The sequence below is a fragment of the Alosa sapidissima genome, chromosome 18 (genome assembly GCF_018492685.1).
Source record: "Alosa sapidissima isolate fAloSap1 chromosome 18, fAloSap1.pri, whole genome shotgun sequence".
In the NCBI taxonomy this organism is placed as follows: domain Eukaryota; kingdom Metazoa; phylum Chordata; class Actinopteri; order Clupeiformes; family Clupeidae; genus Alosa; species Alosa sapidissima.
The window spans coordinates 19,874,608-19,897,287 of record NC_055974.1 but is presented as its reverse complement, the minus strand read 5'-3'; the positions used below and the strand labels follow the sequence as shown (position 1 = coordinate 19,897,287).

Sequence of the window (22,680 nt, the reverse complement as noted above, 5' to 3'; positions counted from 1 at the left end):
CTACGGAAGCGGCTTAGTGTAGTTTCAAAAGAACCGTGGAGATGCCGGGGATTGAACCCGGGACCTCATACATGCGAAGCATGCGCTCTACCACTGAGCTACATCCCCTCTTATCGGAATTGCCACGACACCATGAGTATTTAATGTTCATCATATCTATAGTGAAAGTTTCATGGAATTCGCTCAGAATCAGAAATCAAATGGCTACGGTAACAATACACACCACTCCGATTAAGAGCCGTATTGTAAAGCAATATTCAGAATAAGATGTTAATATGGGAGCTGAGTGTTGACCGACGGGAACATTCCCGCGTTTACATGTACAGTAGGCCTAGTAGTAGCACCTGCGTCATGACGTCTCAACGGTCTCTGAATTTTATCCATGGCCGCGAAATAGGTGAAATAATAGGCCTTTTTGAGGGTTTTTACTAGCCTGGGTTTTACACCAATTCTTGACAGCAGTGCGGGCTCATAGGCCTACATGAATAGCGAAATCAAAAGTAAGCCTAAACAATAGCCTAAGTAAACAAAATCAATTGTGGAAACACATTATAATCAATTGATTAAAGCTGCGCCTATTGGATCAACCATGGTTTGATTTACCGGTAGCCAACTTTCACTATCCTAGATAGCTAACTAGCTATCTGATGCTAACTTGAGATAGGCCTATTTTTAAAAAAATAAGTTCAAATATTTTGATTCAATCACAGAGACGAAATTTAGTTTATTAACAATAATAATAATAATAGGCCTACATTTTATTTAGAGCGCCTTTCATGTCACCCAAGGTCACTTCACAAATAGGCTAAACAAAAACAAAAAGGTTATTTAAATTATAGTAATCTAAAAAAGTAAAAGTAAAAGTCAGTCAGTCAGTCTATAAGCAATCTTGAAGAGATAGGTTTTAAGTCTGTTTTTAAAGTCAGTTATTGAGTGTCTGATGTAGGCTAGTCTGGCAGTGAATTCCACAGTTTGGGCGTGACCCGCGCGATGTAGCTGAAAGCCCTCTCTCCCAGGGTGCTGAGGTTCACACTAGGGACATGCAGTAGGCCTAGGCCTGCTGAGGAGGATCTCAGTGAGCGGGCAGGGGTGTAGACTTCTAGGAGGTCAGTGAGGTAGGTGGGGGTATAGGGCCTTGTATGCCAGGAGTAGGACTTTGAAACATATTAAAACAATATATCTGATCTGATCCTCAGAATATGTTAGCTAGGACAATTATGATGGGCTAATCAACGATGCCCTGGAGGCTGCATTTAACCCATGGCACCACCATAGGGTGTTTTGCACACGCTGTGGCTTAAAAGAAATGTAATTATGAAAATAAGTAGATTTCCCACAAGATGTGCCTTCTATAGGCCTACACTGAGCAAACTATCCACAATCCACAAGTGTGATATCCTGTAAGAACAACCTTTTAAACATCTAGTTTTAGTGACACTCTTTTTTGCCACACTTTTCTTTTCTTGAAGTAGGCACATTGCCAACATACACTTTATGGTGGGTAGTGGGTAGGCATGCGCAGTTTGCGACTGATTCGGTCAGGAAGAACGAATCCCGAAGGTGAACGACGAGAACTGATTCCAAAAATCAAGAGAACTGGTTCTTTTTTAACATACAAAAATATGGTCACGTAATAAAAGATACAAACGAACAGAGCTTCATCTCCCTCGACCGTATATCGCGATTGAGTCTAAAACGTGAATGAGAGTACTACAGCAGGTAGCAACTGCGTTGCCATGGGTAAACAAATGATAGGCCTGGCTTTACTTACGTGCCTGCCTGCCAGCTCTAGAACTTGGAAGACGCCATTTGATTCTTACTGCATTCCATTCAGTATATTTATGGAAAAAGGCACTTATGTGCTTAATATTAAGCTTGATATTTACATAAATGATGTAACAGGCCATATGAGACGGTGTTCTAAAGGATATTTGACTTAAGACAACCGAGACGGTGTTTTAAAGCATATTTTGACTTGAAACAGAAACTGAAAGAACGAATCCAACGAACGATTTGTGAAGGTGGAGGGAACTGAAAGAACTGATTCCCGGAATAGAATCATTTGGCCCATGCCTAGTAGTGGGTACTTGTACATCATTGTCAATATAGTGCATAGAAACAACAATATACTATTCATCTAGTGGTTAGTAGCCTAGGGGAACATAGGTGTGTGTGTGGGGGGGATAGGCCTACTCTAATGATCTGAAATGAAATTAATGATTGATCTTGTCCACTCTGCACTCTGTATTGTATTTAAAGTTTCATCTTCCAGATCTGTGTGGCTAAATTGAAGCGACATGTCCATCAGCAAGCAAAAGACCTCTTGAGATGTTTATTGACAAAGGTAGGCCACACACACACACAAGACATTTAAAAACGTACCTGAATTAAAATATAAAATAAAACGGTCAAAGCCTGTAGCCTACAGCATTGGTTTAATGAACTTTGGGAAGGACGAAGACAAAATGGCCTAACTGAGAGAAACAGACAGGTATTCAGTTTTGTTGTGTCTCCGGCCTTCCCATTAAGTTCAAAATCATTGAAATCTATGTACAACTCAGTCAGGTTTAGCTTATGGAGATACTAGTTATCAATTTACATTATTGCAGGCATTCAGAAGTTTTGAGTCACTGGGAGATGTCCATGTTTTCAATAAAATAAAAGGGTTTAATGAGATTGAATAGTATGGCTAAATCAATAGGAAATCTCAGGGGCAAGTGTAATGATTTTGAATTGAAATAATTGTAGGCATCCGTTAAACCTGGCATTCATCAAACAACCTGTGACCCCAAACATTTGAACAGTAGTATGTATGCCTGTCAGTTATGGCAAACATTCATAATCCTCCCGACCAACCCGAGTATAGGCTGGGCTAAACTTTCTCCAGTTCATTTTGTTTCATAGCAAACTTACAGTATAATGTACACACAAACCGACACTGAACTGATTATTGACATTGAGTGGACCTTCAAATTATAATTTGTCAATAAGTTTCCAGAAACTACAAGACATAATAAATGTCTGTAAATAAAAAAAAAATGAAATGTTTGCTTTTCAAAACCACCTATGAAATTTCACTGCTGTCTCAAAGCTACTGATAATTATCTATAATGTGTACATGATATTCCTGGCCTGGAAACCCCCCACCCCCTCCTCTTGTCCTCTCACAAAGCGGTCAGATCAACATCCTCATTCTCGTCCTTCTTCTCCTCGGACCAAATGGCGCTGCTTGAAAACTCCTGGAGGTTGACAAGCAAACCACCAACCTCCCTCTCCCCCTCCTCTTCCTTTCCTTCCCCTCCTCTTCTCCTCTCCCCCTCCTGTTGGTCGTCCCCCTCGTCGACATCCTTCATCAGTTTGGCCCGTTCCCGAAGGTCCGTCCCGCCCATGCTCGAGTAGTCGTCCTCGGAGTCGTCTCCTTCATCTGCGTGTTCATTCTTATCCTCCGCTGCAACGTCCCCACTGCGCTCGTTCTGTCCAGTTTCCACATCCTCGTTCGTCGCTGGCTGGCTGTCCCCGATGACCTCCTCCTCCTCGCTGCTGGGTCTAGGTCTGGGCCACAGGTGGATGCCCAGCCGGGCCTCCATGGCCATGACTCCTGACCTCACGCGGTCACGAAGGCCTCCTTCACTGAGCACGATGTTGCGCACAGTGTACTGGTTCTCGGTGTCACGGTTCAGACGTCGATACAGGTACACCAGCAGACCAAACAGGATTATGAACAGGGCCACCAGGACGCCGATTGTTGTACCAGGTGTGTTGCTATTAGTCATTATGGCTAAAGTGTCAAGAGAGAGATAGGGAAGGGGTTGGTGGTGAGGGGAAAATAAATGAAACTAGGTGTTAGCAAGCAATCATTAAACTAGTCATTTTTCAACTGTCGGTGCTGCCTAGCCTGAGTTGCTGCAGCCAATCTCTAGAGCAGCCAGGCAGAGAGTGAACACTCTGGGAGCATTTTTAAAATAATGTGTAAAATCATGAGTAAGAATTCTGGGTGCATGCATGCATGGTATTTATATTCAACAATTTCTAGTAAATTTCACCAACCACATTAATTTGACTTGATGTCCCGCGAGTAACCTTAGAGGATATCTTGGACGGTGATGTCTTAACTGAAAACAAGACATATCGCCGTTTTAAAAGATGTGAACCTCTGAAAAGGCGTATAGTTTTGCAAAGAACGTTTTGTCAAATAAGGAGCAGTTAGTGTTACCTTTCAATATTCAATAGGAACATTGAACATTGACAACTGATGAGACAAATACCCCTGCATTAACGGCTTCTTGTGACAGAAAGAAGCAGATGCTTAGAGCAGTGGAGCCACACGAGGAAGTGAGGAAGTAAAATGGTTACTGATACAGTAGGGCACCATGGTTTTATAATATGAAGACACAGTATGAGAGTATGAGAAGAAGAGCAAGTGTTTTACTGTGTTTACATAGTTTGTGAACTAAATTGACTAAAATATAGACTACAATTTAATACATGTGTGCACGTTTTACTAAATGAAGCTCACAATGTAATGTACAGTACATGCTATATTTAACCCTCCTGTTGTGTTCACGGTGAAATGTAACTGATTGACAATTCTTTTCTCTCAAAAATATTGTTAACTTATTCTGACTACCATGAGGCTCCTTGACTTTGTTAACACAGGGCATCTGAACACACAAAACAAATTTTGATGTTTTTTATAACAATTTGAGTGTTTTATTTAACTTTAGAACACCCATGTGTATTTCCGGTCAAAAATCACTAGCCATTAGAAATAAATGGGTGAGAAAATGGTCACATGTATAAAATTAAGTCCAGGCACATATTGATCAGATGGACTGTATATGTGCTTCTGTACATTAAATCACACACACACAAACACACCCTCACTACACACACCTCTTTGCTTCTATGCCAGCCCCGATGGGAACCTTTCTCCAATAGAATCTTCCCCTTTCTGACTTGCATGAGCTCAGGTCAGTGAGGCCTGCAGGCCATAAATAGCAAATGGAAGTACAAAACTGGTACTATCCAATAGAACACAAGTTGATACAAAGGTCTATCACAACATTAGATGATAATATGTGTGTCACTATGGATGTATAACAAGTTATAATGCAGCGGCCATTTTTGACCAGGAACACAAACTAGTAAACATAAAAACAAACACAACAGGAGGGTTAGTACATTGTTATATCAATTTATCAAAATGAGGCCACAATTTAATAAATTGTCTATACCCAAGTTTTGGTAAATTGAGCTGACAATGTATTTTAATGTGCACAGCATTTACTGTAACATACCTACAACATCAGTTCTTATTTATTTTTTTTTTATTTTCACTTGACCTTCTAGGGGCTCCGTATGAGGGGCTGTGCCGAGACTCCTAAGATGCTAACCTACACTGATAATGAAATGCAATGAAGGAGATGCCGCTAACCACTGACTAATGTTAGTTGGATGGATAATACATTTCATAATGGATGATGATTATTTATAAGCATGACCCAGTGTAACCTTTTGTCAAATAATGGCAATTATGGTTTTATATTAATACAATATTAATTTAAAACAGAGAAGGGAGAGAGAAATAGGACTAGGCAATTGAAGAGAAAGTTGGGGGAAGGGCCTTCCCAAGTGAATGATATCAATAAGTGACCCAGTCCCAATACACACACACACACACACAAACTATAATCATAAGTTACAGTAAAACAATAGTGATCTTTTCTACTTCTCCATCACACAATAAACAACACACACACACACACACACGTACATTTAGGGGAGAGAAAGTTGTCGGCCATCTAATGCAAACTTCTTTTTTTATTTGATGGCGTTAGTGTTTTGGCGGTAATGTTTACGTGGAAGGTGAGCAATGCATCTTTTTTAAAGCCTATATTATAGTTTTATAGATTATTAATTATGTACATTATTCAAATCAGAGTAGTGAAACACATTAGAGATGTTTGCTTTTCTAAGGTGTCCACTGAAAAACTTTAGTGATCATGTTGGAATGAGGTGATACGATAAACCAAGTTTAAATGAAGCTAAAAGAACATACAGAAATATGAGGGACTGAAATTACTGAAAACAGTTGACAATGAGATGAACAACTTGTCAAACAAACCTCATTGAGATAAAAAAAATTAGATTGCAACGATGCAAACAGACCCAACTAAAAGGTAACACTTCAAGTATATCATTCATGAGGTTCAAAACTGTATGTCTAAAACCTACCTTTGCACTTTTCAGAAACGGTCCAGATGACCTCTGCAAAATTATCTTCTCAAATCCTCCAAAATGCAGGGTGGGGCAGTAGAAGGTAGGTAACAACATGTAGAGGACTGAAGGAAAGAAAGAAAGAAAGGAGAGAAGAGAAGAGGAAAGAGAGTGGCCAAGCCTCTAGCTACACGCCCAATGAGAAAAAGCCTTTCCTCTCTGGATGGAAGAAACTTAAATACTCTCTAGAACCGCGCAAAGGAAATATCTCACAGAAAAAGTAAGCGAGAGAAAAAAGAGGAAGTTGAATATTCAAAGCAGCCAAGATGAGGGGTATGAAGCAAGTTGATTTCCATTAACTGAGATTACAGTACTGTATACACATGTGTGTGTTAGAATATGTATATGTATCTACATAGGCCTACATACAAAATCACCATTATGGTCATAGCAGCCTGTTGGGGACAAAATTGAAAGATCACATTTGATCACATTATGCACCTATTTTTGAGAAATTGTCATAATTTGGCAGCAAAGTGCCCCTTTAAGAGAAACACACCAATTCAAGAGCTGAGCTCTTGTTAACACCCTCGCCCTTGTGGAGATGGGTGCGCATGTTTTGCAGAAGGGACCGGAAGGAACTGGTTGACTGAGGTTAGAGGGAGATGGGCCTGCACGCTACATAGCTCAGTGACCACATCCTGTTACTGCTACAGTGACTGCTGCTATCAGTAGTAGCACAGTGCAAGGCACATCTGCGTCAGCCTCCAAGCATATCTCAGGCAGTTTCACAACAGAACTGAAGATAGGTGCTCTGCCTAAGTTAGTATTTTCATTGACGAGAGTCCACTGATTTGTTTATGGTTTGGTCATTATAGTGTAGTCGACATGTGAATATATTGTGCCAATCATGTGGTGAGTTGTGAATACATCGTGCCAATCATGTGTTGTGAACTAACTGCTGGAGCGAGGTTGGTGTGAAGCCTTGCACACATGCATTTCTGCCCGAAATAGATGCCCAGTAAGTGCCTAAAGTAGGTTGCAATATGGCCACTGAGGGGAGAGGACTTGCCTAAAAGGACTTGATCCTTTGTTGTGATCCTTTGGTTCTTAAACTAAATGAACCCAATTTGCATATCCAAGGTGTGCCACAAAGATAGCCATGACCGGACGCCACACAGCAAAAGTGGAAGTAGTGTTTTCAGTGTTTATTTGGAAAGCCCAAGAGATTTCATCTCAGCACTACAGCTAGTCTCAAAACACACAAAATTACGACTGATGAAAGCATATATGCATTTACACATAAAAAAGTTGGACGAATCAGAAATGAGGATGAAGAGTTTAGCTCCTTCCTTGATTGTAACGACCATGATGCCACCTAAGATGTTCTGGATAATTACATTTGTAATATGATGTACAGAAAATTACTGTGACCTTCCTAGGGATAGGCAAGTGTCGTATTTGCTGTCCTACAAGCTGAATCAACATCTTGAGGTTCCTAAAAAAACGTCTTTGCTAATCAGCATATATTGCTTATTAATCACTCTCAACATGACTTAATAATTAAGTGCAAAATCAAAGACACACACACACACATACACTCACACACAAAATTCCATCAGCGTCATACGCTGATTGGTTAAATGAGCTAGTTGCGTTATTTAAGACTTACACAGTTCAAGATATCTGGTAGTAAAAAATAACAATGGTCATATACAAAAACTAGCCTAGAGATAAGGTAATCACACACAACAGTCTTATTTAGTTTGGAATGCTAATATGCAGCATTATCAACCACAATTCAGCTGTTGTAAACAGTGCAGCAAATATGTTAGTTAGTGGAATAGCTTCAAAGGCTCCATTTTTTTTGTTTTTTTTTTTTTAAAAAGAAAGAAAAGAAAATAAATCCATAAAATATAAATTTGGAGGATTGTAATGCCAAGATAGATGCCATAGAAAAGCTACAGTGGGAACAAGTTGTTTAGCCCAACCCACCTGAGGCTGTGCATACACAGTACTTTATATGCACACTTTCAGAGAGTACAGTGATCTGGAGTTTATAGTTAGCAGCAAAAAGAAAAACTACCTGACGCATGAGCCCTTGAGGACAATGTAGAGAATGAGGTCGCTAAGTTTCTTATTCTTTTCAGTCAGTTTTTTTTTCCTTTACTGGAAACAACAGTTCAAGCAATATCTACTAGCCCTGCCTGAGATCTGCTTCTAACACTATAAACATGTTACTAGTGATTCTTCATAATTTAAATTAATGCAAGCGTATGTGTAATGAATGTATTATCTAGTCTCATGTCAGTACAATGTTATGCTTAGTATTCAATCCTATTCACTGACAGCTTTACTGTCCTTACGAACTCTCGTACCTCACTAGTCCTCGGTTAAACTACATGTCCCATGATTCATCAGAATATCATAAAGCTACAAGAGGATGTTGTAAGGCTATGAGTTGGGGTGAGGGTGGGGGGGTAGCATGGTGTTAGAAGGAAGTGGGTACACCACTGTGCTACTTGAGGCAGACATCAGACGTCTCCATCTTCAATGCGTGCCAAATGCCTCTCCAGGAGGTCGATGCGCTGACCCTGGGCCAGGACAACCGCCTTCAGAGCCCTCACCTCAGCCAGGATCTCATTCAGCTGATCCTCCTGGAAGGGGGGGGGGGGGGGGGGGGGGTGTTAAATTATAAATTACAAAGACAAAAACAGTAATGAGGAAGAGACTAAAATAATCTGTTAAAGCTGTAAAAAGATCCCACCCAATCACCCTGTTCACATCACTCACTTCCTTCCTAGCCTTGTCTGTCACAGCCTCCGTCTCCTGGACAACGTTTGCCGGGGCAGGAGTTTCGACCTCCGTCTCCCTGGTGACAGGGGTTGCCGTGGCGGCAGGTCCGGAGTTGGCACTCTGGAGGGGCAGTTTGGGGCGGCCCCTCAGCGTGTCCTTGTGCTTGGAGGCCGGGGCCACGTAGCCGCCACTCAGCGAGATGAGCAGGGGAGGGGCATCCTGCCCGGCGATCCAATCCTCGGCGAGCAGAGAGGGCTCTGGACCCGCCGTGTCGGGATACAGATCCCCCTGGAAGAGGTCAGACTGAGGGAGGGAGGGGAGGAGGAAGAGCACAGAGAGCAAGAAAATGGACAGAGAGAGGGGGGGGGGGGGGTGCATGGAGAGGAGAAAGCAAGGGAAGAGAATAGACAGAAAATAAGAAAAAGAATGAACAAAAAGTAAGTGAGAGAATGTGCATGAGAAGAAAGCCAGAAAGTAATGAAAAAGAGAGAAAGAGAAAGAGAGAGCGAGAGAGAGAGAGAGAGAGAGAGTGGACGAGCATATATGAAGAGCATGTATGGAGAGAAAGAAAGAGAGAAAGGAGGGAGAGGCAGCGGGAGGAAGTAAGAATGTACTTAATCTTTGTACTCTGATTCTTGAACAGCCTTGTTGGATACATATAGGTCCAAAAACTGCATGCATTACTAATTAAATCTGAGGACGCAATGCACACTCAAAACACCACGCTTGATTTGCCCTGCATGTGTAAACATTAACCAGACAGACATTCATGGTCAACTTGTTCTGACCCCCTTTCTGCCAGAGGACACTCATAATTGGTGACCCAACCAGAGAACATTCCAGACACTCTGTTCTAGACCCAGAACCAGTTGCTTACCTTGCGTGGAACAGTCATGGAGATTGGTTCTACCTTTCTCTCATGAAGCTTGTAGAACCTGTAAAGAACAGAATGAGAAACTCTATAGTTAACACATGTTTGCCCTTCTTAATCCCACAGACAAACAAAAAAACACTTTCTGTACAGTTTTCTGTACACAGCCCTGACTCCTGAGTCCCAATCCAAAAATGTTGGAGCTTCAGAAGCAGAGGAAAGGGATAAGTGCAAATATTAAAAACACACTGTATCTTTAAATTTATCAGTACCAACTAAGAAATAGGAATCTGGTCTTGCCGGTTTGCAATGGCAAAATGCCAATGAGACAAGTAGTCACAGAGTGTGATAAGAAGAGTGATTTGTTTGTGCAAGCTTGTTTATTTAAACAAAAAGGAACGAGTGCCTTGTAGAACCTGGTATATTTGACCATTAGGAGAGAAAGGGAAAAATATTTCCATTACATACACACACACCCACACTATGTATGTGTAGTTATGCATAGCCTTTACCTAGCTATCTCACACTTGTTGACGTCCACCCCCCTCTTACAGAGAAAGCCTGCACCCCTCTGGGGCTCCTTGCTGCTGTACAGGCTGATGAAGTGGACATACGGCGACTCATCGGTCACCTCAAAGTAGCGGATGGTGCAGTCGCCCTACAACACACCAAACATAATGTTACAGTGCATGTGTGTAGGGGAGAGCAGTGGTTGTTGTTGGACAGCAGAAGGATAGAAATTCTTAAATCTTGTGAATGTTCGTATTAATACTCATATGCATGTAGTTATTTAACTGGATAAGAGGCTGTTATTGTTAACACCAATGTCACTCATCAGGTTGTATGACTCCAACGGTTAAACTGACAGCATATGCATCAATGTTTCTTTTATTCAATGTAACAACACTTTGTTTCATGTGAAAATGTTTGAGCTTCCTTATTCATGTTCATGTAATATATACACGATTAGAATGAGAAATCTATCTAGACAAACAAACAAAAACAGACAGACATAGGTACCTTTCCTATCTAGACAAACAAACAAAAACAGTCAGACATAGGTACCTTTCCACATAGATAGACCATGTTGGTGTCTGGGTCATAGAACGGCAGCAGTACTCCATTACTGGTGTCCATCTCTTGGATAGCCATAGGCTCTGTGAGATCCCTCTGCACAAGAAGACAGAGAACATGATCAATACACACATACATATACACACGATTAATACACACACACAATATACAATGCATACACACACACACTATATACAATACATAAACACATACACACACACATATATATATAAAAACACACATAAACAAACACACATAAACGCACACACAGACACACAGACACACACACACACAACTGCTGCCAGTGTCCTCATCTCACCATATCCCACAATGCCAGCTGCCTCTCACTCATGCGGCTGAACCCTGTGGTGAGGATCTTCCCGTCGGACAGGAACACCGCCCTCATCGGCCGGGTGCCCTCATGGGCCTTCTCCTTCACCTGGACATAAGCACAGTGACCATTTCTCTACAGTTTTGCATCTTGTTTTTTTTTCATGGGTATACTGACTCAGTGTTTCCTCTAGAATTTGTTTAACAGTGGCGGCAGCGCCCGTACAAGAAATAAAAAAGTTAGTATGAAAAAACTAGGGTGTCACTCCCGGCTCCCGGGATGTTTTTTTTTTTTTTATTCTAGTTGCTAATCACACCATTTAGCCTAACGTGACTTGAGAGGGACAGGATTTAGGAACTAAAACAGGCCCATCTTCTGTCTGACTCACGTCACGTTAACCCATGCATTAGACCACATTGTCACTTGACACGTCAGTTCACGTTGACAATGGAGAAACTTTAGCTTACTTCGTTTATTACAGAAATTAGGTTTTGTAAAAACACAACCCACAACACATTTGGTGCAAATCTCCTTTACTTTATAGTCCGCGATTCACATTAGGCCTACTAGGCCATCACCGCGAGTGCATACAAAATGTTTTGCAATTTACCTTCGTTACTACCAGCAGTCGTTGCTTTTTTTACTGCGTCGATTCGTGATTGAGTGCGCATCTAATGTAACAGCGGTGTCTTCGCGGATACATCCTCTCCAGTTTCATTTTTGCTGTTGTTGCGAGCGAGCTTAGGCCTATAGACTACGATATGGGAAATACTTTATACGATCAGCTTCAGAAATGAATGGGGTTTCCTTGGCCTGTGCTACACCTTTCCACCAAGTTTGCGAAAATTGTAGTTTTTGCGATCTTGACAAACATGTAGCACATGGAGGCTCTTGATAGCGCATATATGCCACTAACATCTATAAAAACAATATATTTATGGAATAAAACTAGACAGGTAGGCCTACCTCGGATTAGCACTGCTGTTTATTCTTAAACTGCAATGTTCAGCTAACCTGACTCTCGCCAGATGAATTTCGTTCCGCTTAGCTCCGCCTAGCTTCACTCACATCCATCTGGGACCTCTTCCATAGAGCTGGTAAGTCCCGCCCATCCACTAAACCCCCAGTGGACCTCTAGATTGAAAAATCGTCAATGCAAGTGAATGTGAGAAAATAATTATTTTCTGGTCCCGTTTGATTTGTGCCATGAATGTGAACATATGTCGTCTGTGAATTTTTAATATAATTTTTCATGTTACGAGTTTGACAGTATATTATATGATTCTTCGGCTATCAGTTGTGAAAAAGACATAACGAGAAAGACTACATGTCGCCTGTGACGTGAGCTCATCGCTAACATTAGCTGAGATGCTAGTTTTTGTAACGGCAGGAATAAACACACATGGTAACAAAAATATTTGAAACATGTCTAGCTTCACTCAACACATTAACACTATGATACAGTTTGACTGTAAAGTTGTATGGTTCACTGTGTTCAAAGTCGATCTTAATAACCCTCTACATCTCGACCAACTGATGGTTGTTATGGGAAACTAGTGATCTGTCGTCTAGCGGAAAGTTGTAGTCCACAAAGTGCTCTCACACAAAGTTTAACCGCATCAAACTTCTACCCGCTCAATTGTAGCATTCTTTACATGAAAATTTATATTAAAAATTCACAGACAACATATGTTCACATTCATGGCAAAATTCAAACGGGACAAGAAAATAATTATTTTCTCACATTCACTTGCATTAACGATTTTTCAATCTAGAGGTCCAGCGGGGATAGCGGAAAGGGCGGGACTTACGAGCTCTATAGAGTGGTGAAGTCCCGCCCCTTCCGTTTGCCTCCATGGGACCTATCTTTCAAAAAAAATTGAACGGCAGTCTAGCCTGGGTGTTCCCATGCTGCCTTGCGCGCGATTTGATTCACGCTGCTAAGGCAGCCTGGAGACCATGGAGCAAATTTTCGCCTGAGATAGGGAACCAATCACAGAACAGGGGGGAAAGCAAGACGATGATGAGCTATGCACAGACGCATTTGATAGACATCCGTGGCACCCAATAAACGGATCTGGGCATTTTTTTCAAATACGAGAAAATGAACGTTTGGTTCCCAGACCACGTCTCAATGAGAAGTGGTGGTGCTAGCCAGGCTAACGGCAGTCTATGGCGAAAAAGAAATTATTTTCTGGTCCCGGTTGACTTGTGCCTTGAATTACCCATATGATGTTTGTCCATTTTAAAGACAATTTTTCATGTAAAGACATTTGCAGTTTGTTTCGTAACTATTGAATTACAACATTGTGAAAGATCTTAATTCCAATGACTACAAACCCATCAGTCGCGCTAGTGACGTTAGCTCATTCACAGCCACACTAGATTGTATAAGCATACCAGCAACAGGTCTTAATTGGGCTTTCCTTGCCTAAGAAAATACCATGAGTCAGAGGATTAAACACATCAGGTAAGTTGTATTCGTCCATAGACTGTACATTACATACTGTTAAGTGACATAGCAGGCAGCAAGATGCAACCGTTAACTAGCATAACAGCTCTTATCGTTTCATTACGTTGGTGACGTACATCGTTCGAGACGAGAGATGTAGTCCACTGAATGGATGGAGACTTCAATGGATAACTTTTGAAGTCTATCGAACAACAGTACTTTCTTGACGTGAAAAATTATCTTTTAAATTCACACACATCAGGGCGGGAGTTTCATAGATGTGACATAGCATAGAAGCGACTGTGAGACTGTTATCAGCGTCACGGGTTGGCTTCGATGTGAGTGGTTGAAGTAGCACGTCAATAGATGACGGATAAGTGGCTTATTCAATCATATGCAAGCATTTTTTGATTAGGCCCAGCCTTCTGAAACACCATTCCAATGGATCGGTTCCAGATGGATGAGTGGAGCTAGGCGGAGCGAAATTCATATGGCGAGAGTCAGGTTAATGTTCAGCCGCCAGTGGAGGGCATTTAGCCTATTATGCTTCCAGACAATATTTTGCGTCTCCCCTAATTCTGAAGCAGTGGCACCGCTAAATGAAGAGGAAACACTGAGAAGAAAGTTAATGCTTTAAATAGGCTACATCAATACAATATATAATATGTGAACTGAAACTGGACGGGCCAATAACCTCTGACTAGTTTAGGCTGTTAATAAACGTAGAGGAAACACTGCTGACTATACACATTTTGGGATAGATGGTGTAAAAATCTATCCAAAATGCCTTTTTAATATACCTCTTAAATAATCTCTTCATTATTGGAAGCAACAAGTCCTTTGCCAACTTATGCTGCACAACAACGACAACACCAATAATGTCAAACAACACACTGACGTCAGTGTGGGTGGGGGATGTCTATGGTGCAGAGGTCTGGCGGAAGCTAGCAAGATAGATTCACTGATAATAGCATGCAATAATCTAAGGTCCTGCCATTTCCAAATCTTTACACATCTTTAATGTATTGTGTCAAATGATGTAGGGTTGGTAAGAGGTTAGAAATTAGAGTTTTCAATTAATTGTCCAGCCTGTTCTGAGTGAATATACATTTATTTTGTCACTTTGTTTTTTATGAAAACATGAAAAACAGGATTGGTTAATGAAAGCTTAAGAAAGTTTACATTTTTTATTTAAATGTCATTAAATTAAAATCATTACCTTGGTCTATTCTAATTGGCCTGTGAGTGACTACCTGACCTATTAAAGTAGCCATATTTATTATTCAAACTCATTTCATGTAGGCCTATGTTTTACTGGAGAGCATGGAAACACAATGTCAGTGATCCCACAGAAGTGTATGTTGCAGAACGGGGAATGGCGGAGTACCTTGAGGACGGTCCCACGGCGAGGGTCGATGATGCGCAGAGCCTTGTCCTTGCAGGTGGTGCAGATGATGTTGCCCTCCCTGTTCCAGCACACACTGTAGATAAGGTCTGGATGGGCATCGCTCAGTTGGTACACCAGCTCTCCCGTCCCCACGTCCCAGATGCAAAGCAAGTTGTCACAACCTGGCCACAAGAGACCATTAAACACATTGACTTTATGAAAAGTGACTGACAGTGGAGACACAGTGGTAGTACTGATGGGGAAAAATAAATGGTTCTGTGCATAGGTATCAAACCCATGAACCACTGTTGAACCTGTTGGAGGTGTTGTGGGTCTAATTCAATGGAACATCGATGAAGGAAGATGCCTGCTTGATAACCCCAGTGAAATGCTCTCGAAACCTTCTCTGTAGGAGATGTTCTTTTGTTTTTGGTAAATAGGCTTGGTTGTTGATTGACCACTGTGGGAAATTCCCAACCTATAGCACTAGGAATTGACCTGTCGCTAAGCCCCGCCCCCCATTGTTACCGTGTGAAAACTCGGACAATCAAACCAGACTTGATTAGAAATACATTGTGGACAATGGCAGCTGACAGTATATGAAAGCAGGCTTTGAGGACGTTTTGGTCGATAAAAGGATTTACTTTCCTCCAGAAGCTATCAAAAGGGACTTAATTATGCTATGGAGGGGTGTATTCAAAACTTTAGAATACATACTAGGTGACAAGCAGTTGTGGCGAGTAGCCGTGCAAATCCCACTGACGTTAATGCTAGCTAGCTAGCTAGTGAAAGATAGATAGATACTTTATTGATCCCCAGTGGAAATTCAAGGTCTCAGCAGCATACATACAACACAAACACATTCTTTAACAGCAGAAAGAGTAATTAAAGTATATAATATAAAAACACAACTAAGCAGTAAGGGCAGTAGAAGATAAAGAATATGCTAAATATACTAAAATACAAATTATACTAACTAACACTTAATCTAAATCAATTCTAAAAACAGTATCCACATAGTGGTGATTTATAAATCAGAGGCGCTTGCAATGACTGAGCCAGGGACTGAGCCTGTGATTCTCTGTGCATAGTAAGGTATGGTAAGGTGCTCTAAGGTGCTCTGTGTGAATGAGTGTCATGGTGGTAGTGCAATGGTGATAGTGGTCATGGTGATAGTGCAAATGAGTAAGTCAACAGTGCAACAATGCAGAAATAAAGTAAAGTAAAGTCTATATATTTAACTATTTATGAAAATGTATAAGTGTGGCCACAGTTCGGCTGTGGCATGGAGGGGGGGTTATGCACATGTGCTAATGTGCTAATATAGCACTCAAACAGTGAGGCATAAAGACAGTGATACAAGTGGCTAGTGGACAGACAGTACTAAACATGGAGGGGGTGGAGAGGCAGACAGACTATGCAGAGAAGTCTCTCTCCTCTTCCCTTAAGTGAGGCATTGAACAGTTCAATGGGCTTGGGGACAAATGACTTTCTCAGATTGATACTAAGATATGTTAGGTTACGTTAATATTTGATGTAGTAAGAATATAGTAGTTGGTTAATGAGCATCTTGGGATTTAACAGGGAACCTGTGCCCACGTTGTTGGCTTAGTTGCCTACATTACGTCGAGCTGTTGCAAACGCGAGAGACGTGCTGTAGGCTACTTTTGATGAAAATATACCCGTTTTCTAGCCTCTCGGGGTACCGGCTATCAGTATTACACGTCCCCAATGCAAAACGTTTGACCATGGTTATCCGTTGGGGTTTTTTGAGTTAATAAACTTCATAAATAACCATTAATTTGTCATTTTATGCCTGCCCCCTGTTGTTTCCTATGGAGTTGTCCGAGCTGATGTCTGAGTCCCGTTGAGGCTGGACTGTCATTGGCTCATCAGCATTCTAAGGGTGGCGCTTAGCGACAGGTCAAATTGAATACCTCCCCAGTGTATATAGACCCTTTCAAGAGAGTTCCATTATCAGCATCATAGTTGGCCCCACAAGGCTTCCGTTTTAACATTCCATATGTTATCTTAATGCAGAGGAAGTAGATTGGGAACCAAATAGAACGTTCAAGCATTGTTTTTGTTTTTATTGTTGAAAGGGTCTATACAGTGTCTATACAGTTGTTGGCTACTACTCTTACTTTACAAGCTATGAAGCTCTGAGCTATGAGGTGGTCACAACCAGGTGTGTTTTTCAAATTAGATGTAAAATACTGACGGAAGAAATACTGAGTATGCATACTTAATCTAGCTGGGTTTGCATAGGGAGAGCTGTCATGCAAAAACATCCTCAGAGGAGAAATACAAATGACCACAGGACTCTTCAAGGCATTGCTAGCCTGGCACTATCAGGTCTCAGTTTTCGATGGGATCATTGCTCCGGAACTTAAAGTACTATGCTTAAAATGAATGTGTTGAAATAACACAAATTGTGTTGTATTTAAGACAGCTCTATGTACAGATAGGGACAACAAAGTTTGTGTTATTTCTAACACATTCATTTTAAGAGTGTACCTTTGAATTCCAGTGGAGGTTGTACAGACCATGATAACCTACAGATGATCCAGGATAACCTATATACGATCCAGGATAACCTTTAGACAACCATGGGTACTGCAGTGAAATGTAGGGCCTGATGCTGTGAGGCTAGGAGTCATTGTCAACTCCTAACCTAAAGAGAGGTACCCAGCAATCAACTGGTTTTATGTAAGCACTGCACTTCTTAAGAAAGGGGTTTACTCCTAAAGCAAAGGTTGGTGGACACTTGCAACAAATGTTAACATGACTTGTGCTGTAGTTGTTTTCATAAACTTTTTCAAATGTTTTTGCCTCAGGGTAAACTTGCAAGTCATTGTGCAAAAACAATAACGCCTCATACAACACAAAGCTAGAAATATTCAACCTTTACACCCTAAATCCCTTATTGCAGATTTTTGCATGGATTGGCATTCGGTGACCACTCTGTGAACTCTTAATGCAACAGTCATGTTGCTTATCAACATAAACAAATCACGTTGCTCCATCCGTACATCCGCCCAACCTCTCTGGCTCGGATAATTATCCTAAGTGGGGAGAGGAGCACACCTGATAATCCAAATTTAGAGTCTGGTCACACACACACACTCATACCAACTACAAAACACACACACACACAGAGTTGAGAGGATTACCAGCGGTCAACAGGATGTTGAGAGCAGTGGGGTGCCAGGCTAGAATGCCCACTCTCTTGCTGTGGCCTTCCAGTGTCACAATAGCCTCAGTCATTGGAGCCTTCAGTCCTCCGTCTGGGATCTGCCACACCTGCGATTAAACCGACAGACACGGCATCACACACTATTACACATGGTTACTTTCTGACAAACTCGCTTACACTCTTTGACTGGACTTGACTTGTACTTTGACTCAGACTCAGAGGACATGACAGCGCTCTAATATAGTAATTGAGCACTTCACAGCAGACAGGTAGTGTTTATTGTTCAGGCTACTCAGTATGTTAAAGCTTTCATATGAGATGTCCTTTTGGAAAACATCAGCATACACTGCCTGTTTTAATTACGATGGAATTGATAAAAACTCTGCCAGGATCAGCAACTTCTAATTCAGTACAAGCGTCCTAACCGCCAGACTGCATGCAAAAGACAGATGTCTATGCAAAACATTTTACAAATTATTTTGCATGACTCATTTTATGGTTAACCTATAACTTAACCTAAGCATGATGTCCTATAATCTCATTGGTCATCTTTGGCTAATCAGGAAGGAATCACACAAGATGATCACAGTATTCTTACACTGACATTCATAAAATATATATGGAGGCATCTTTCGACATACAGCTGTTTCTCCCCATAATGTCATTATCAATTCATTCCGAAATTCTGTTACGAGGCCAAGAGTTTCCGAAGATACAGACACATTTTGCTCAATGCTAAACACAAGCGTGACTGTTTGCACATCTCTGCTGAGTGTGACAACCAGCTAATGTGATGTGCTCATGTTGTTTGTGTGAGGGGGGTTTGAAGTATAAACCACAGCACAAATGCGCTGCAAAACTTGCGCATACCTTCACCGTGCAGTCTTCAGAGGCGCTGGCGATCACATTGTCGTCATGCGGACACCACTGAACATCCAGTACCGGGGCTGCATGGCCACAGACGGTCGGGGTGTTCTGGTCCACACGTCCACTCTAAGGGCAAAGGTGACAGATTTTTTTCTTTCAGTTACTGTGCATTCTAATTGTTGCATGCCTTTATTGAGCCTTGGTGAGGCATATGAAACAACTAGCTCATTTGATTTCTTTTTTTTTTCCCCACATTCAGTAAGAATGTAAAACACAGCCACGAAATCTCCCTGGCTTCAGGTTAAAACAAATCTCCACCTGTTCATAACATTTAATGTCTCTAGATGCTGTCAGCTACTTTTCATCAGTTCATGGCCAGATAACCTAATTCATTTTTCTTCCCTATAATAGAAACATATCTGCATGAGTCATCCTTCAGTAGAAACGTGCCAAGTACGAAATGGCCAGCTGAAACATACCCTCACTCAGCAGCCGAGGTGAGAGCCTGCAAGATGCAAACTTATGAAGCCGAAATTCAAAAACTGAACATCACACTTATCATTTCCATTTGCAGGCAAGCACCCTGATGATTAGGTAAAACACACTGCTTGTGAATAAATGCAGTCATGATAGTGCATGCAAATTAATGATATTGTGATTCTGAAATGTGATAATTTACTCTCCTCATTTATAAACTACAGGACAGTCATATAACATAGAGGAAACATTCCTTAAGGGAGAAAGAACAAAAACAATGTACAATACAACAGGTAAGATCAGAAAGAGTCAGAGATGTGCATGGTTGGCTGGGATACAGTACAAGCGCATAATGACATTGCAATGCAGAATGACTGACAGCAGATAGACAGACAGAACAACGTCAGCACCTTGTTGAGGGGCAGCACAAGGAAAGCCCCGCCACCTCCCGCCTCCACGATCAGGGCGATGAATTTGGGGTTGGCCGCGCAGAGCGGCGCCTCCCAGGTGACCCGTGTCACCCTCACGTCGTCCATGCAATGCTCCGCCTTCCACGCCTGGGCAAAGACATGGCGGAACTTACTCTGCCTCACCACACCCCTCCGGAAGGACATGACTGGCTGAGACAGCATGGACAGCATGGACAGGCGAGAGACAGAAACATGTGGATCACTTTTATGTTTTTATACATTTATCACTTATCATTTACAAATAAGGAAGACAATAAAAGCCTTGAAATTACATTAGGCCTAGATTAATAATACACAACAAGAAAAACAACAACAATCCTCAGCAAAGCAAACTCTCTGCCACATGACTTAAATGCCCTATTTGTTGTTTTAAATTAATTTGGTAGGGTAGGTTTACCCAATATGCTAAAAATAGACAGACCCCATTTTCTTCTCTTACCCCTCAGTAGCTATATCCCTCATATCTTCTAAAGAATGCATTTGGTTGCGTGGTTAGTGTTGACAGCCAACATTTTCATGGTAGGCCTACAGATCTAAATTTATGTCTTATGCGGTCTCTATGCTGATGATGTGCCTTGTGTTATTCCAAATTTGAGGTAGCCTACAAACCCAAAGGAAATGTCCTTTTGTTCGCTATGTCCAGTGCAATTGAAATATATGTTTGACAGTTTGAATGTCCCGTGGCGTAACATAAGAGTAGGGTCTCACATGACCCGTCTCACTGAAGCCTATCGACAGTGGTAGTGAAAAAACAAACAAACAAAAAAACAATTACAACCCCGCAAGCACTACAATAAATTCTGTGAGCTGAAGGGGGGGGGGAAGTGGAACAACCTATACAACAGTCAGTGTAGACATCATTTTGTACGCCATAGGTTAACAGTGTGACAGATAAACTACAAACATTGCATTCCAGTTTTTGCTATTTACATTGTAGCTAAAGCTATGTGACAAGTGCGTTGTGCATAGGTGGGAGTGGTGTTGGTGCCTATGAAGGCATACCTTGGGAGGATTTGTAAGCTACAGACACAAAAAACAAGTATTCAGATAGCGGAAGATGAATAGTGTCAAACACAACGCAGGTTACCACAGCACCAATGAGAAAAGGGGGTAAAACGTCAAATTAGGTCAATTTAACGTGTTAAACAGTTTGCTCATAGACAGACAGAAAGGGTTCGTTTGTGCACGCTTTAATCTTGTGAACTAGACGACACACTGGCCTACTAACACATGCTAGCTAATGTTACATGGAAGCAATTCTACTGTACCTCAAACTCGAACAATGTTGCTTATGTGCAAGGGACACCCGATTGCAACCGATGAAGCAAGGTAGTCAATGAATAATCCCTCCCCAGTAGTAACTTAATCCTTTCCTCAATGTTTCCAAGTGGCAGGTAGGCTAGATTGCTATAGAGGGACCCCCGGTATTTCAACTGAGAACAGAATGTTTTATGAATTATCCGGTTATTATCTGGTTAGAAATGCGGTCAATGAAATAATCGCTGAATGAAAGAATCTGACTAAAAATGCAAAAATTGTAATAACACTACCGTTTAGGTTATCTTGGTATTTGAGACGGATTATTGAAGCTAAATAGCATGCCGATCTCTGTAAAAAATATTTACAAAACAATCAATTTTGGGAAGATGCGTAGGCGTGGAAATAGACGCCGTTCATTTCATCCATCGTTATGAACCTGCTTGGATCATTGTGGAATGACAAACCTCTTTAATAAAAAAAAAAAACATACTTCCGTCTTTGACAGGAAGAAGTGAGGATTGGTGAATCTGTTGTTTTAGTCATCTATTTGGACGCGTTCTTTCCGTGGATTGGTGCATTCATGGTTTGAGAAGGAGGTAGCTCAGAGCACGAGATCTGTAGATGTGCTGGAAAAAAAGCGGTGATGAGGATTAGCGAGAATTACTCGATTCGACAGTGGTAACATGTCGTTCTGCTAGAAGCATTCAAACCATGCATTTATTTCCAGCTCGTTTCAGTGCAGAACAGGTTGATGTATCCTTCGAGGAAATGTGATGCTAGTTAGTTAAGCGTACCTCCTAACGTTAACGTTAGCTATGACTCACTAGCCAGTCGCAACATTATCGCACACGAATCATGTCAACTGTATTGAGAAAACTAAATGAATATTGAACTGTTTCGTTGTTGTTGTTCTTTTTTCAAAATCGGTTTTGTAACTTCACCCCATCAATGAATGATCATGAAATGACAGTTGCGTTAGCTTCTGGGTTACAGCTCTTTTAGAGAGCTGCCGATGGTTGACTCCTGCATATGTTGTAAAAAATATAATGGTATGATTTCGTTACTGCGATCCTCTGCAGGTAAAAGGTATCAGCCTGCACACATTATGAAAAAGATGTAGACATATAATGTGTTATACTGTTTCCGTGTACACGTGTACGTTCAAATTGTGTATGTCCAAACATGTTCAACAGGTGGCTCTGTGGCGCAATGGATAGCGCATTGGACTTCTAGGTTAAATCGAAGTGATTCAAAGGTTGTGGGTTCGAGTCCCACCAGAGTCG

At 41.4% G+C, this 22,680-nt stretch overlaps 2 protein-coding genes and 2 non-coding genes across 8 annotated transcripts; 1 reads left to right on the top strand and 3 right to left on the bottom strand.

Moving 5' to 3' along the window:
- Positions 1 to 36: 36 nt before the first annotated feature.
- On the bottom strand, positions 37 to 108 carry trnaa-cgc. Its single transcript has one exon. It is a non-coding gene; the product is annotated as a tRNA-Ala (tRNA).
- Positions 109 to 2,317: 2,209 nt separating this feature from the next.
- si:ch211-119e14.1 lies at positions 2,318 to 6,442 on the bottom strand. Of its 3 annotated transcripts, none has more exons than XM_042070915.1 (3): positions 6,235 to 6,441; positions 4,048 to 4,112; positions 2,318 to 3,778 (listed from the first exon to the last, which is right to left on the bottom strand). In XM_042070915.1, exon 3 carries the CDS (start codon positions 3,771 to 3,773, stop codon positions 3,165 to 3,167), a length of 609 nt encoding a protein of 202 aa, XP_041926849.1. In that variant the 5' UTR covers positions 3,774 to 3,778; positions 4,048 to 4,112; positions 6,235 to 6,441; the 3' UTR covers positions 2,318 to 3,164. The 3 variants fall into 3 exon arrangements, with proteins under 3 accessions (XP_041926849.1, XP_041926850.1, XP_041926851.1); XM_042070916.1 differs by lacking the exon at positions 6,235 to 6,441 and adding an exon at positions 4,894 to 4,934; XM_042070917.1 differs by lacking the exon at positions 4,048 to 4,112 and having other exon boundaries at positions 6,235 to 6,442.
- Positions 6,443 to 7,403: 961 nt separating this feature from the next.
- coro1b (coronin, actin binding protein, 1B) lies at positions 7,404 to 21,871 on the bottom strand. 3 transcript variants are annotated; one of them, XM_042070419.1, is made up of 12 exons: positions 21,688 to 21,870; positions 21,406 to 21,570; positions 20,078 to 20,287; positions 19,194 to 19,316; positions 18,301 to 18,430; positions 15,128 to 15,309; positions 11,277 to 11,396; positions 10,949 to 11,053; positions 10,396 to 10,541; positions 9,890 to 9,947; positions 9,010 to 9,315; positions 7,404 to 8,873 (listed from the first exon to the last, which is right to left on the bottom strand). In XM_042070419.1, exons 3-12 carry the CDS (start codon positions 20,279 to 20,281, stop codon positions 8,751 to 8,753), a joined length of 1,497 nt encoding a protein of 498 aa, XP_041926353.1. In that variant the 5' UTR covers positions 20,282 to 20,287; positions 21,406 to 21,570; positions 21,688 to 21,870; the 3' UTR covers positions 7,404 to 8,750. The 3 variants fall into 3 exon arrangements, with proteins under 3 accessions (XP_041926353.1, XP_041926355.1, XP_041926354.1); XM_042070421.1 differs by lacking the exon at positions 21,406 to 21,570 and having other exon boundaries at positions 21,688 to 21,871; XM_042070420.1 differs by having other exon boundaries at positions 21,406 to 21,870.
- Positions 21,872 to 22,592: 721 nt separating this feature from the next.
- On the top strand, positions 22,593 to 22,680 carry trnar-ucu. Its single transcript is given in 2 exon segments — positions 22,593 to 22,629; positions 22,645 to 22,680. It is a non-coding gene; the product is annotated as a tRNA-Arg (tRNA).